The 15,025-nt window shown below is 40.0% G+C and overlaps 1 protein-coding gene across 1 annotated transcript in view; it reads left to right on the forward strand.

Annotated features, from left to right (window-relative positions):
- The window catches only part of LOC126101061 (phosphatidylserine decarboxylase proenzyme, mitochondrial), a 132,772-nt gene extending 118,402 nt beyond the window's left edge, over positions 1-14,370 (forward strand). The window contains exons 7-8 of the mRNA XM_049911733.1: positions 5,440-5,600; positions 13,994-14,370. Of these exons, the coding sequence (XP_049767690.1) occupies positions 5,440-5,600; positions 13,994-14,224 (392 nt within the window). The 3' untranslated portion in view covers positions 14,225-14,370. The remainder of the gene's footprint in view (positions 1-5,439; positions 5,601-13,993) is intronic.
- Positions 14,371-15,025: the final 655 nt, after the last annotated feature.

Raw genomic sequence — 15,025 nt, forward strand, 5'->3', positions numbered from 1 at the left:
TCTCTTCACTATTTCGTCTCTTAAAGCTACCCATTCTTCTTCTACTGCATTCCTTTCCCCTATTCTTGTCAACCATTGCCTAATGTTATCTCTGAAACTCACAAAAACCTTTGGTTTTTTCAACCTATCCAGGTCCCATTCCCAACTTAATTTCCTACCTTTTTGCAATTTCATTACTTTAATCTACAGTTCATAACCAATAAATTGTGATCAGACTCCACATCTGCCACTGAAAATGTGTTACCACTATACAGGGTGAAGAAAAATTCGTGCACTTGGACTTCGCAGCACGATTCATGACATACTGGCATTACAAAAAATCTGTTTCAAAATTTTGTCCTGCCGCATATTTTATACGTGGACGTTAGAGGTTGGCAATCTGGCAACACTGTGATCACAGGTACAGTAACTACTTCTGGCTGTAGAAACAGCAGTGCTGTGCATTTGGTGCAGTGGATAGGGTGTTGGGTTAGCATACAGGGGGTCGAGACTTTGATTCTGGGTCAAGGCTTAGTCTTTTTTTATTTGCTAAAAGTAGTCTGTGTGGTACGGTACCTGACATCTGAGTCATCATATAGTGATTACAGTGGGTCTTTACAGAACATTTGCAATTATGTACTACAAACACAGGACTGAAAATACAATCGTTTTCATTGGTCAGCTTTTAAATAAGCCTTTTGCACATTGTGGGAGCAATTGTTTCACACCACTACATCTACTGGTTTTCCAAATCTGTTTTTAGTGTACCCTTCCCTCGTGGTCCCATGGCAATTATTTGCAAAGCACGTTGCTAGCCGTACTGGTAACGTAAAGCCCTAACAAAATGTGGTGGACCTGAATTTGGTAATGATAATTAATCGCTGGGACCATTGGGGGAAGGTACACCCAAAAAAGTTTGGAATCTAGTAGATGCAGTGGTGTGAAACAATGTGCATCCACGACATGCAAGAGGTTTCTTTAAAACCTGACCAATGAAACCAGTTGTATTTCCGTTCCTGTGTTTGTAGTACATAACTGCAAATGTTTTGTAGAACAGCACTGTAGTCACTGTATGATGATTCAGTTACCAGATACTGTACCACGCAAACTACTTTTAGCAAATAAAACCAAATAAGCCTCTACCCAGACTTGAACCCTCGACCTCCTGCATTGTGACCCAAAATGTTGTCCACTGCAACAACTGCACAGCACTCCTGCTATATTGTGACAGAGGTAGTTACTGTACACATGATTACAGTATTGCCAGATTGCCGATCTTTAATGACCATTTACTACCCAAAATATGCTCGGGACAACATTTTCTGACAGACGTTTTTGTATTGCCAGTGTGAGGTATCATGCTGCGAATTAAGAGTGCGCAAATTTTTCTTCTCCATGTATGATCAGTCTGAAACCCTCTTGTGTCTCCAGGTCTCTGCCACATACAACCTTCTTTCAGGATTCTTAAACCAGGAGTTATTAATGATTAAATTATTTTATGTGCAAAATTGTACCCGGTGGCTTCCTCTTTCATTCCTACACCCGACTCTGAAACTACCACTACTCAAATTTCTTCATTTGTAGTGCTTGTAATTACTTGTGCAGTTTTCATAATATTCTGGAATTGACTCAATTGCCCATGACAACAGTAACAATTATGGATAAATCTTCAACTAAAATTCCCAGATCTTCTATTTTCTGGCTATTACTATTTTATTCATCAGTTTAATTCACTTCCAGCAGTGATTGTTCTGTGCCCTTTCATTAGGGTACCAAAATATAATGTTCCCTATGTTAATTGTTAGTTTTGTAGAAGTATGGCTTTTCTCTTGAGTAGTGATTCTGAATATGGCTGAAGCTCATTTTTATGCTTGACTATGGATGAAGCTCAGATTTTGTCTTCAGATTCAGCAGTAAATACTACAAGCTGAGAATTTAGTACAATATCCAATTCCATAAATAAATAAGACACTTATCAGACTATGTGCCATATGTTCTTACTCTAAAGTACAGTAACTCTTTGTGTTAAACATTTCTTTACATTGAACATTACAATAATTGATTAACTCTCAATCTCAGCGTAAATGTTGAGTTGACAGTTCAAAATACAACCATAGAATGAGTATTATGAAAAGGATAGTTGCTGTTCACCATATAGCGGAGATGCTGAGTAGCAACTATCCTTTCTTAAGACTGTTACATCCATCTTGAATATTCCATAGAATGAATACACCTTTCAAATTCTTTTGTTTGCTTTAGTTGCTTTCCCTACTGTCATCTTTAGCTCGTGCTCCAGGGCCAGTGTTGTTCCCCAACCTGGGGGGCCATGATTCATGAACTGTGTAGATACTGCCACTTGCATAGTAAACACAATTGTCGTTCAACTCCGAAGATACACATTATCCCTCCAGGGTATTTACCACCTAGAAGTAAATGCATAACAGTCACATTCTTCTGAGTATTAGATGATTATGTCATTGTATAGTTCTGGAGTATCATTCATTGCTAAGATAGAGGTAACACTATACATCACTCTTTTAGAATGATATGTAACACCAGAAGAGTATTATGGGACTGAATGATGTGTTTTAAGGAAAACTCCTATATACGTAATTTAAAGAAGCTGCTATTGGAGAAATCCAGTTGTCATAAGTTGCACAGGGACCATTGAAATAGACCTTGCTACTGTAGAGATGGCTATTCATTTGGGTGGTCATACCCACATAAAATGCTGGCTCTGACGAGGTAGGATGAGCCTGTGATTGGACGTGAGGAGGATATGCTCTGTCTGTGTGTGTGTGTGTGTGTGTGTGTGTGTGTGTGTGTGTGTGTGTATTATATAGGTCTTGCAGCTGGATTTTCCACAGTGGTATGACCCTTGTGGGAAGATGTGTGGGTAGATATGATATAAGGGTGAACTAGAATATTCCATAGATAGGTGTGGAGCAGAGTAGTTCTGTGGGAAGGATTGTGAGTAGAATGTTCCTCACTTCGGGGCACGGTGGTATGTAGTCAGATACTTGGCAAAGGATATGGGAAACTGTTCCAGTCAAGGAATGTCACAGCTGCTTCTTGTCAGTTGGTGGAGGATTGGGAGGGGGGAGGCGGGAGTGGGAGTATGGTGTGGGAGATTTGTCTGCAGTTTAACGCTGATGCTGCCTGTCTGTGAAGGCCTTTGTAACACCTTCATTATGATAGAAGGGATGATAGCTATCAAAATGCAGGTATTGTGCCTTTAACTCTAAATTATTTGTATTCCACTGATAGAAATGGGAAGTGTTACGCCATGAAGTAACACATCAGTATTTATTAAATTTTGTTGAAATGTCAGTCACATAAAACATATTAAATGCTTCACCATATTTATCTAAGAATAAGGTGAGTTCTTTTCCTCCAAATTCGTCATTCGAAAAATGCAATATCATCTTATATTTACAGATGAAACTATTAGTTTTTGAAATCAATGTTTTTATGTTGTGTAATAGCTTACATTTATAAGTAACGCTTTGACAATTAAGGTTTAATTTAAGTTTGGAGGAGGAGGGAGGGTTAAATAGTGATATCAGTTGTCAGAACACTAGGCTGAATGCAAGGCGGGGAGTAGTGAGCAGCAACATTGTGGCAGCTGATAACACAGTGTAGTTGTATAGGGGTGTGTAAGAGTGGAAAGGGGGTGGGGGGTGAGTGAGTGAGACACTTATATAAATGTCACATTGTAACTTGAAAATATAGTTTTGTTCGCACCTTCTTGGAGAGAGTTTCGAAGACTTCGGCAAGTGCTGTAATTGTACTTACCATGTACAAGGGTTGTAACTTTAATAGTGTCAACTATTTATTTACAGCTCGCACAAAATATGCATGTTTCAAAGTTTTACTGACCTTCAAAGTAGTCACTAGCATTGTGTATAACCCATTGCCAGCGATGTGTAAGTCAAAGGATACTATTAGCACTGCCAGTTGTGTTGACAGTTCAAGCAGTACAGTCTGTTGCCCAAGAAATTTGTAGCAGTTCTGAAGCGAATGCCATGAAGTGTTTCCTCCAGTTTAGAAATGGAGTTGAACTCAAGAGGGCTTAAGTCAGTGGAGTGCAGTAGATAGTATAGCACTTAGCAGCCCCATCAGTCAGACAAATCAGTAACAGCTTGCACTGTACGTGCTTGAGCATTTTCCTGCAAAATTATGGTCATATCCTGCAGAAAGTGTCATCACTTCTGTCTCTGTGCTGTTGATTTTTGGAACACAACATATGACAGGCTTAGAGACAGAGGTGATGACACTTTTTGCAGGACCTGATCATCATTTTGCAGGACAATGCTCAAGCACATACAGTGCAATCTGTTACTGATTTGTCTGAATGATGGGGCTGCTAAGTGCTATACCAGGTACTACACTCCCCTAACTTAAGCCCTCGTGAGTTCAACTCAATTTCTAAACTAAAGGAAACACTTCACGGCATTCGCTTCAGAACTGCTGCAAATTCGTTGGGCAGTACACCGCGCTGCTTGTACTTTCAACACAACTGGCACTGCTAAGACTACCCTACGACTTCCACATCGCTGGCAACGCGTTATACACAATGCTGGTGACTTACTTTTAAGGTCAGTAAAACTTTGAAACACACATCTATTTTGTACGAGCTGTAAATAAATAGTTGCAACTATTAAAGTTCCAACTCTCGTAGCTTATGGCAAATCATTTCATGTCCCTAGCTGCAAATGATATGCACAACTTGATATGTTCAGTAGCTAAACAGTAGTTTAATGTGCTGCATTTTGCAAAACTGGTTTCACTCAAGTTTCATTGTTTCAGTGACAGTTTTCTTAAATTCTATGTTTTTGATGTATATGCAAAAATTCTATTGAAAGTGGAAAAGTTTTCGTATCTTAAACTTTTGGATCATTTGACAAGCTGCAGCATTTACGTGTAAATTATCTGTTGACAGTGTTAGTCATCTACACGTATCAGATACACTTAACACACAAACTCACATTTCACAGAGGAAAGGTGCCAATGTGTACAAAGGTTAGGAAATATCTTTCCATTTGGGTGGCTGAACCTGTCCTTTGAGGTCTCGCAATCAGTCACACCATATGACTTTAGTATTAGCGCTAGAGTTGTATAACGTATTTGCCACAAAAATATCAGACAAAACACATTGGCCTTGAAGAGATATCAGCAATAAATAATTACAGTTTTGACGTGAAAACAATGTTTCGCTGCTGAGCAGAGAATTTTCCACCTTGACCTTTTAGAAAATACTTACAGTCTTAACAACAATCATTTGCCACAACTATAACGCTGATAATCTTTAACATTACGATTTCTGTAAACATAACTAATCTGTTTGATTCACTTATTTTTAATCTCCAGCTTTTCAAATTGTTAATGCAGGAACCACACCATTCTTACTTGGTTACTTTCAAATGCAAATATTTTATTGCCTCTTGTGTTTGGTTGCAGGAGAACTCTTGAGTGTTAACCCAATAGTGGCTCAGGTTGTTCCAGAGCTCTTCTCACTAAATGAGCGAGCTGTCTACATAGGACAGTGGAAGCATGGTTTCTTCTCTATGACTGCAGTTGGGGCCACTAATGTGGGTTGCATCAGAGTGTACTGTGATCCGGTAAGTGTGTGTCACTTGTCCGACTGAATCATAAAATGAAAATAATGAGCTGCAAAGACTGCAAGATAAAGTGTTCATACTTATTAAAATAACATGCTGAAGTAAACTAAATAGTTATGTGGAGAAGATAACAAAAACTCAAGACTTTCTTAGTGAGATTCCTCCATTGTTGCATGATTTTATGTGATTGTCTCCAGGAAAACGTATCACAAGTTAGAAAATAATGTTTGTGTTATTAATTTAACCTTTTAATTAAAAGAAGGCAGAAACTTGTTGCTAGTTCTCTTTTGATTAGATTGTCTGTCTAAAGAAATAACATACTTTCTCTTGCGTATTTCATATGAAACTCACTACTCCCTGTTTTCAAGTAAAAATGTTTTTGTCGTTGTAGAATGACCCACAGTTCCGTATGATTTGACAACTACTCTTTCCTTCAGGAAATGGGTTCTCAGCCTCTTAATCTCATTTTTAATCTCCTACAAATCAACAAGTTGTTTCTCAGACTAGAATTCAATGTACCACTTCATTAGTTGTAGAATTTGTGATGTTCTGCATCATATTTTTTGAAGGAGCAAATGATAGACATATTGGACAAAGTGAGTGAATTGGTTTTAAAAAAATGCCAGACTGTAGTGGATTGCATCTCTTTCATAATAATTTAGAGAATTACTTGTCTACCACGGCTGCTTAACTTCCCTTAAGAAAATTTATCATTACATAGTTCCACGCTATAAATCTGTTTATAGCTGCAACCAAACTTCAAGAATTTGTTGGTGTTGCGAGTTTCATCAGTAGCAGATATTCTTGGATGTGGACATCGGAATTATTCAATAATTGTAACAAGGGTACATTGAAGACAATCTTTGGTCTATAATCACCTTTGTTATGGGTCCTGTTAAACTGGTTTGAACCAGTGAAAAAGATAGCATTTTAGATATTGCGAATAAAAACTCCAAGCTTCTCATACACCAGTGATGATAAAAATAAAGTTACTGCTTACCAGTGTTGTGTCAGATGCACATTATCTCCTGTATGATATTCACTACAACTTTCATTACTACTCAAAATGTCGTAAGAGACTGGCTTGTTACCATCATGATTCAAAGCACCACATTGAAAAGAATTATATATCTACCAATGCTGTTTCTTACTCCATTGCATTAGCTGGCCAAACTTCACATACTCAGCAAATAAACTGAGTGTTCTCTTGTGTCGTATTCTGATGTTCTGCTGACCATGTGACAGTTTTACTAGGCATTGCGATATTTAACATACTTGCAGAGTAATTTTAACAGTAGTATGCCAACATGTCCTTGCAATAGGTTAATACATTACAACAGTGAACATAGTGTAGCACGTGATAAATCATTGAGGAGTAAAGGTAACAACTCACCAAACAGAAAAGACATTGAGTTATCGACGGGTACACTGAAAAGACGGAAAACTTTTGTGGCTTTTGGATGGATCCTTACACACACACACACACACACACACACACACACACACACACACACACACACACACACTGCATTGTATGTTGAGCAGCACAAAATAGCTGTAAAAGTCTGTCTATGCATGTGTACATGCAAGCATGTGTGTGCGCGCGTGCGCGTGCACGCTTACATGTACACACACACAGACAGACTTTTACATCTACTTTGTGCTGCTCAACATACAATGCAGTTTTGTGTGTGTGTGTGTGTGTGTGTGTGTGAGAGACAGAAGTTTTCAGTCTTTTCAGTGTACCTGTCGATGACTCAATGTCTCTGTTTGGTGAGTTGTTACCTTTACTCCTCAATGATTTACCGTGTGCTACACTGTGCGTGCGCGTGCGCCCGCATGTGAGTGTGCGCGCGCGCACGCATGTGAGTGTGCGCGCAAGCCTGATAGTGCGCGCGCGCGCAAGCCTGATAGTGCGCGCGCGCGCAAGCCTGATAGTGCGCGCGCGCGCAAGACTGATAGTGCGCGCGAGCGCGCGCAAGCCTGATAGTGCGCGCGCGCAAGCCTGATAGTGCGCGCGCGCAAGCCCCATAGTGCGCGCGCGCAAGCCCCATAGTGCGCGCGCGCAAGCCCCATAGTGCGCGCGCGCAAGCCCCATAGTGCGCGCGCGCAAGCCCCATAGTGCGCGCGCGCAAGCCCCATAGTGCGCGCGCGCAAGCCCCATAGTGCGCGCGCGCGCGCGCGCGCGCAAGCCTGATAGTGCGCGCGCGCGCGCGCGCGCGCGCTCAAGCCTGATAGTGCGCGCGCGCAAGCCTGTGAGTGTGGGTGCGCGCGCGGGCACGCGTGTGAGTGTGGGTGCGCGCGCGGGCACGCGTGTGAGTGTGGGTGCGCGCGCGGGCACGCGTGTGAGTGTGGGTGCGCGCGCGGGCACGCGTGTGAGTGTGGGTGCGCGCGCGGGCACGCGTGTGAGTGTGGGTGCGCGCGCGGGCACGCGTGTGAGTGTGGGTGCGCGCGCGGGCACGCGTGTGAGTGTGGGTGCGCGCGCGGGCACGCGTGTGAGTGTGGGTGCGCGCGCGGGCACGCGTGTGAGTGTGGGTGCGCGCACGCGCACGCGTGTGAGTGTGGGTGCGCGCGCGGGCACGCGTGTGAGTGTGGGTGCGCGCGCGGGCACGCGTGTGAGTGTGGGTGCGCGCGCGGGCACGCGTGTGAGTGTGGGTGCGCGCGCGGGCACGCGTGTGAGTGTGGGTGCGCGCGCGGGCACGCGTGTGAGTGTGGGTGCGCGCGCGGGCACGCGTGTGAGTGTGGGTGCGCGCGCGGGCACGCGTGTGAGTGTGGGTGCGCGCGCGGGCACGCGTGTGAGTGTGGGTGCGCGCACGCGCACGTGTGTGAGCGCGCACGCGTGTGAGTGTGGGAGCGCGCGCGCGCGCAATAGTGTGAGTGTGGTTGCACACACACTCACACACACACACACACACACACACACACACACACACACACTATTGCGCGCACGCAGAACACTGCATAAAGTTGCATGACATGACACATTGAAGGTGAAAAATACTGAATTTTAGACCCTGAATTACGTGGTAAATGACTTGCAAAAGTGCCCAAAAACTCTCTTCAAGAAGGTGCAAACAAAATCATACTTAGGTAACAATGAAAATTATACTTAGGTTAGAATGCAGACGCACACACACATGCGCGCACACACACACACACACACATGCGCGCGCGCCCACACACACACACACACACTATTGCGTGCGCGCGCTCCCACACTCACACGCGTGCGCGTGCGTGCGCGCGCAATAGTGTGTGTGTGTGTGTGTGGGTGGGCGCGCGCGCATGTGTGTGTGTGTGTGTGCGTCTGCATTCTAACCTAAGTATAATTTTCATTGTTACCTAAGTATGATTTTGTTTGCACCTTCTTGAAGAGAGTTTTTGGGCACTTTTGCAAGTCATTTACCACGTAGTTCAGGGTCTAAAATTCAGTATTTTTCACCTTCAATGTGTCATGTCATGCAACTTTATGCAGTGTTCTGGAAACACTCGCATATAGTAATGAGATAATCTGCATGTCACGGTGTTACTTACAGCTTAATTCAATGTTCAAATATTTTAGGGTTTGTTCATTTTAACTGTTCACTCAGTACCTTAGTGTCATCTTTCAAGATATAATGTTCCATGAGTAAGATTTCTCATAAAGTTTCATACAGTTAAGCTTCACCTTTTTATTTAATTATGAATGCTGAAAAATACTTGGGTATTGTAAGATGTATAGAATGTTTTCTTAATGTTTCTGTGCCCCATTTGCTAGTGTCTGGGACTGTTGACACTGTTCATCTAATTTCTAATAGTATACACAGGTTGGTGGAACTGTTTTACATCAGCCACTCATTCATATCCAGTTTAGCAAATTTCACATACCAGCATTTACCTTTATATTAACCATCCATTTGACTCATAGTTGCACATTCCAACATAACTCTTGTCATTACTTTTTTACATAGGTATTGCCTGTAGATAATACCATCTGGTCTCCCTGTAGTGCCACTGCACCTTTTATACTGCCAATTTTGGCAGGATCAACTAGTATTTGTGAACATTAAAAATTTGGTTATGCACCTTGTGATGTGCAAAATAGTCAGTATGGAACAAATTTATAAATTATGGTGTATCTTTTGAAAGTATGAGAGTAGTTCTTAACTGCAGATGTTTTTTAAAGGAAATGTAATAAATTAGGACTATTTTCTGTAATGGAAATCTCTTTACTGAAGAGGATTTTTGATGCCCCCAGTTTCAGTTTGTATCTCTAGCACACGTTGAAATTGTGAAGTTTTGCTATCTTACAGTACTTAAAACATTATTTGAGGTCAATACATTCATATTGCTAAATTCGGTAAGAAATAGAACAACAAAACTGTAATCTTAAGTTTCAAAGGGCTCAAAAATTTTAAAGTACAATGTGCTTCCACAAAACTGATATTAAATATACAGTTAATATTACGTAATGTACATCACAAGCAAGTTGATGACTTACACTTGATATGTTTAGATTGCTGGTGGGTGCTATCGCATTTGATGCAGGTTTGTTTTCTTGGAACTGTGCCGGCATCCTGTGAAACATACATCTAACAACACAGCCTTCCAAGTTTTACTGTGTAAACTCTTTTCTTACTAACAAATATTGAGTGTAGGCTAATTAGACACCCAATGTTGTGTTAACAACAAAAAATGTCAAGCATGTATACTACAAGTACTATACCTTCACGTGTATGTTTTTGAAATGAAATCACATGATTCAAGCAAGGTTGACAGAGATGCAGTTAATGATTTATAGTAAGAACTATCAGTGCTGCATTTATGTAATAACTTGAGACACACACACACACACACACACACAAGGTTATTATTAAGCGCGCAAAAAAGTTAATGTTGCAAATTTTGAAAAAAAAATTAGAAAAATGTTGTTGCTAGCTAATACTGTGATGACTTACAGAAACATAATACTACAGAACTATTTCATGTACCACAATTATTGTCTTTTAAAAATGTATAGTGCTGAATATCTTTAACTAATTTAAATGACACTAATCAAAATTATCATTTCATTTCAGTGTAGCAGTTAATTCTTTGAGTCACTGAACTTGCATTTCACAATACTTCTAACTTTACTTCGATGGGGGGAAAAGAATGACCAGAGCTGCATTTTACAAAGCACACGGTAGCAGCTGATGGTATGCCTTTAAAGAAATATGCAGAGACTAGTAAACTAGGTGTCAGTAACATTATTTCCTATGTGGCGCATTGTGATAGTTAGTAACATTTTTTCCTACGTGGCGTTTTGTGGAAGTTGTACTTGCAACTGGTTGGTATCAGAAAGACTGTATTCAAACAATGGAAACTCCAGCAAGGAATATCAACAATTTAGGAAAAGATAGAGTGCTACTTACCTTAAAGGAGACACATTAAATTACGGACAGGCACAATTAAGACACACAAAACTTTCGGCCACAGCCTTCGTTAGCAAAAGAGAAACACACAACGTTCATATCAAGGTTACATAGTACTAGTTTCTAGTGTTTCTTTCTACAGAGACCATAACAGTCACTGCTTATTACATTACTTTAGAATAACATAATGTGGTAGATATGATTACAGTGTCCATATATGTAAACTGCTTGATTCTGTCAGTGTGCATTACATATGACAACCTTTTATTCTGTGAAAATTTACATCATTGTTACATTGGACTGTATAACAAATTATCCTGCTCACACTAGTTATGAGTCTGCCAATCTTTCCAGATATTGGCCCAGCATAAGGCAGATAAGCGATTTTTAGATTCTCTTCCTCTGTCTGTCTCATCCTCTTTCTCTCAGGCAATGTTGGTAATAAAATGAAAACTTTCCTAAACCACAATAAATTACCTATGCTCCTATTTATGCAGAATGCTGAAATAAATTGAGTTGTAAGCACAAAGGTGTTCCAACAGTTTTGTAAGTGTGCAAAATATTGTTATGGCAAGGACAATGGAATACAACGCACAGAATAATGGCTCTAATGAGCAGAGTAAACGAAGTAGATGTTCCAGCATTTTTTGCTGAAATCTACATGTTAAATGTAGAGAAGTTGCAAGTGGCTCTGGAACAATCTATTGCAGCGTTATTTGCATTTTGCGCATAAATCTTTTTATCCATATCATGTGCCACTTCACCAACCCGAGCATTATCTGTTGCCAATGACGCAATGTTTATAAATTGTGAAAATCTAAAATGTGCTTTGAGGACTGCTGACAACCCACACTGCCAGAGCAAAGTTCAGTATGAGAGCCAGTGGAGCACAAATGTTTGATGTTGGAGTTGCCTGATTTGATGCCACAGGAATTTTCTCTGTTGTAGACTCAAAGATGAAATGTATGCACAAGTACCGATAATTCCAGACCGTTTAAATTATCTTACAGGTGCACAGTGTAAAACAGTATTAAGGGAATCTTCTAAGTCTGTCCATATATCCATGTATAAGCGATTGCAAATGTGTGTTGGGGCAGACAGGGTATTTCGAAAGCTTGATGACTTAAATGAAGTTTAGTGGAAGTTGTTGGTATTGTTGTGGTCTTCACTCCTAAGACTGGTTGAATAAGTACTGCAACCTTCATCTTCCTGAATGTGCTTACTTTATTCATCTCTTGACCTAAGATTTTTATCCCCCACATTTCCCCCAAATACTAAATTGGTGATCCCTCGATGTCTCAGAATGTGTCCTGTCAACCTATCCCTTCTTTTGGCCAAGTTGTGCCATAAATTTCTTGTCTCCCCAGTTATATTAAGTACTTCCTCATTTGTTATGTGATTGACCCATCTAATCTTCAGCATTTTTCTGTAGTAGCATATTTTGAAAGCTTCTATTCTCTTTTTATCTAAACTGTTTATCACCCATGTTTCAATTCCATATATGGCAACACTCCAGACAAATATCTTCAGAAAGGACTTCCTAACATTTAAATGTATATTCGATGTTCACAGATTTCTCTTCTTCAGAAATGCTTTTCTTGCTATTGCCAGTCTACATTTTATACCCTCTCTACTTCAACCATTATCAGTTATTTTGCTGCCTAAATAGCAAAACTCATCTATTACTTCAAGTGTCTAATTTGTTTCCTAATCTGCTTCCTTTAGCATCACCTGATTTAATTCAACTACATTCCACTGTAGTGGGAGTTATTAACTTTTTTTTCCATGTGAGATTGTTATTTAAAGAAGTTGTGCCTCACATTACATATTGACGCAATTTAGAACAGTCTTTTTTCTTTCAAGGTTCTGGCAGAAACAAAATCAGAACTGTTGTAGTTAACTGATGAAAAATCCCTAGACTTCTTGGATCTAAGTGTAATAAGTATAAGGTTTAAATGAAACTTTTCTTTGCTGTTTTGAATTTGCAGTTAGTATAACCCGACTGCATCAAGCCAAAATGACCGACAGCCAGGCATGACAGTTGATTCATGTAAGTCAGCTATCAGTTTGCTGTTCAGTACAGACAAAACCTAAGTTCTAAATACTTTAATTTCTCGGAAGCTATCTATCAAACTTCTTGGAGTGAAATGCCATCAAAGTTGTTTATTTCAGATTTGCAGTTTTGTTAGCACAAATACTATAGTTCCATGTAAGATAAAATAAGTTGATATGAATATTTATGTAATATTACTAAGTCAGGAGACAGTATGTTGTTTGGTGAGAACTTTCAAACAGTTCATCTGAGTGAAAAAAGAACTACAATATTTTAAACAGTTCTTGAAATATTTGACATTAACAGCATAGATGACTCACTTGTATACTATAGAGGTATATAAAACTTGCAAAATTATGCATTGTAAAACTATTATCATATAAACTGCTGAGTGTGTGGAAGAAACAGCAAGTATATTAGCACTGTTCATTTATACATATCTATCTGTGCAGTTACTTGCGATACTAGTTTTAATGGGCCATCTCATTATTTCTGTTAGTGTATTTCTAAATTACATTTTACAAATACTTGCAATTCACTATGCCAAATGTTCACTTGTTTAAAAAAGTAATAGCATAGCACAGCTGTCAGCATTTGAAGCTACTACATTGCTTCAAGAAAACTCTGCCAGCAAACTTCCATGTAAGACAGAAATTCTCTCCCTGTCACGGAATTTTTCAGGGAAGGACATCTTCTTGCTGTACAAATAATGAATGGTCAACGACTTGTACAGCTTATTTTGAATGCTCATTGCATCATCCTTAGCCATGTTCTCCAGTAATATGCATAATTTCACTGAGCTGTGCAGTGTCTTTAATTAAAAATATTAACATTGGCTTGTGGCTTAAGTGGTGCTCACTGCCTTACTGCTCACCTGTATTCTGTCAGTTTGATCACATTCCAACAAAGAAAGTCTGTTTTACATTTATATTTTTTGTTTTTGCTAGAGCCTTAAAACAAATGAGAGAAAGTGGCGTCGCGGCGAAAAGCGAAGAGATCTCTTCCTGTCTGGTGAAGGTGGTGGTCCAGTCCACATAGAGAAGGGAGAGCTTTTTGGTGAATTTCGTATGGGCTCAACCATTGTTGTTCTATTTGAGGCACCACCAGACTTCACTTTTCGTGTGGAACATGGTCAGAGGATACTTGTTGGTGAAGCAATCAGTGAATGCCTAGCATAAATTCAGAAAATATATATATATATGTGCTATTTATTTTGTTGTGATTGTTCTAGTTCCTTTTTGTAAGATATATATATATCTTTGTATATGAAATATAACTGAAAACATTTTTGTATGTGGTTTATAAATTGATGATAAAAGTGAAACTGGATTGTCATTTTAGTTATTGTTACCTATATATCCAACAGTGGAAACAGCCATTGAATTTAAAATTTTAAATGGGCCACTATTTTCTGGGTTGTTAGGAGGTCCATGCTGTTCTTTTCTCACAAACTGTTTCAGAGTGCATTTGGGTAATGTTATGTATTAGCAATCCTGACAAGTGTAGCTAAAGTCATCTTATTGCTTAAGTGTCCATCCCCTCATCACAACTATCACCAAAATTGTAAGTGAGAAGGACAACATGGTTCTTACATTGATATTTTCTCTTAATTCAGCCAGCCAAAAGTGCCATATACGAGGATGTCTAAAAAGTATCCAACCTTTGGCCATAAAAAATATTTCGAATACCCAACAAGGATGGGACCCTAATCCCCTTCAAAGGACACCCCTTGTGCTTGTACACACTTAGCCCCCTGATCCTTTCACTGCTGGAAACACCTCTGGAAGTCTTCTTTTGGGATGATGTTCAGCTCCGTCATTGTGTTCCGCATTATCTCTTCTCTACTATCAAAACGAGATCCTTTCAGTAGCGTCTTCAATTTTGGAAACAACCAGAATTGGAAGGAGCCATGTCTAGAGAGTAGGGAGGTTGGTGAACGGCTGTAATTCCACGTTTGGCCAAGAAATTTTGGACCAGGT

The sequence above is a fragment of the Schistocerca cancellata genome, chromosome 9 (genome assembly GCF_023864275.1).
Source record: "Schistocerca cancellata isolate TAMUIC-IGC-003103 chromosome 9, iqSchCanc2.1, whole genome shotgun sequence".
Lineage (NCBI taxonomy): Eukaryota > Metazoa > Arthropoda > Insecta > Orthoptera > Acrididae > Schistocerca > Schistocerca cancellata.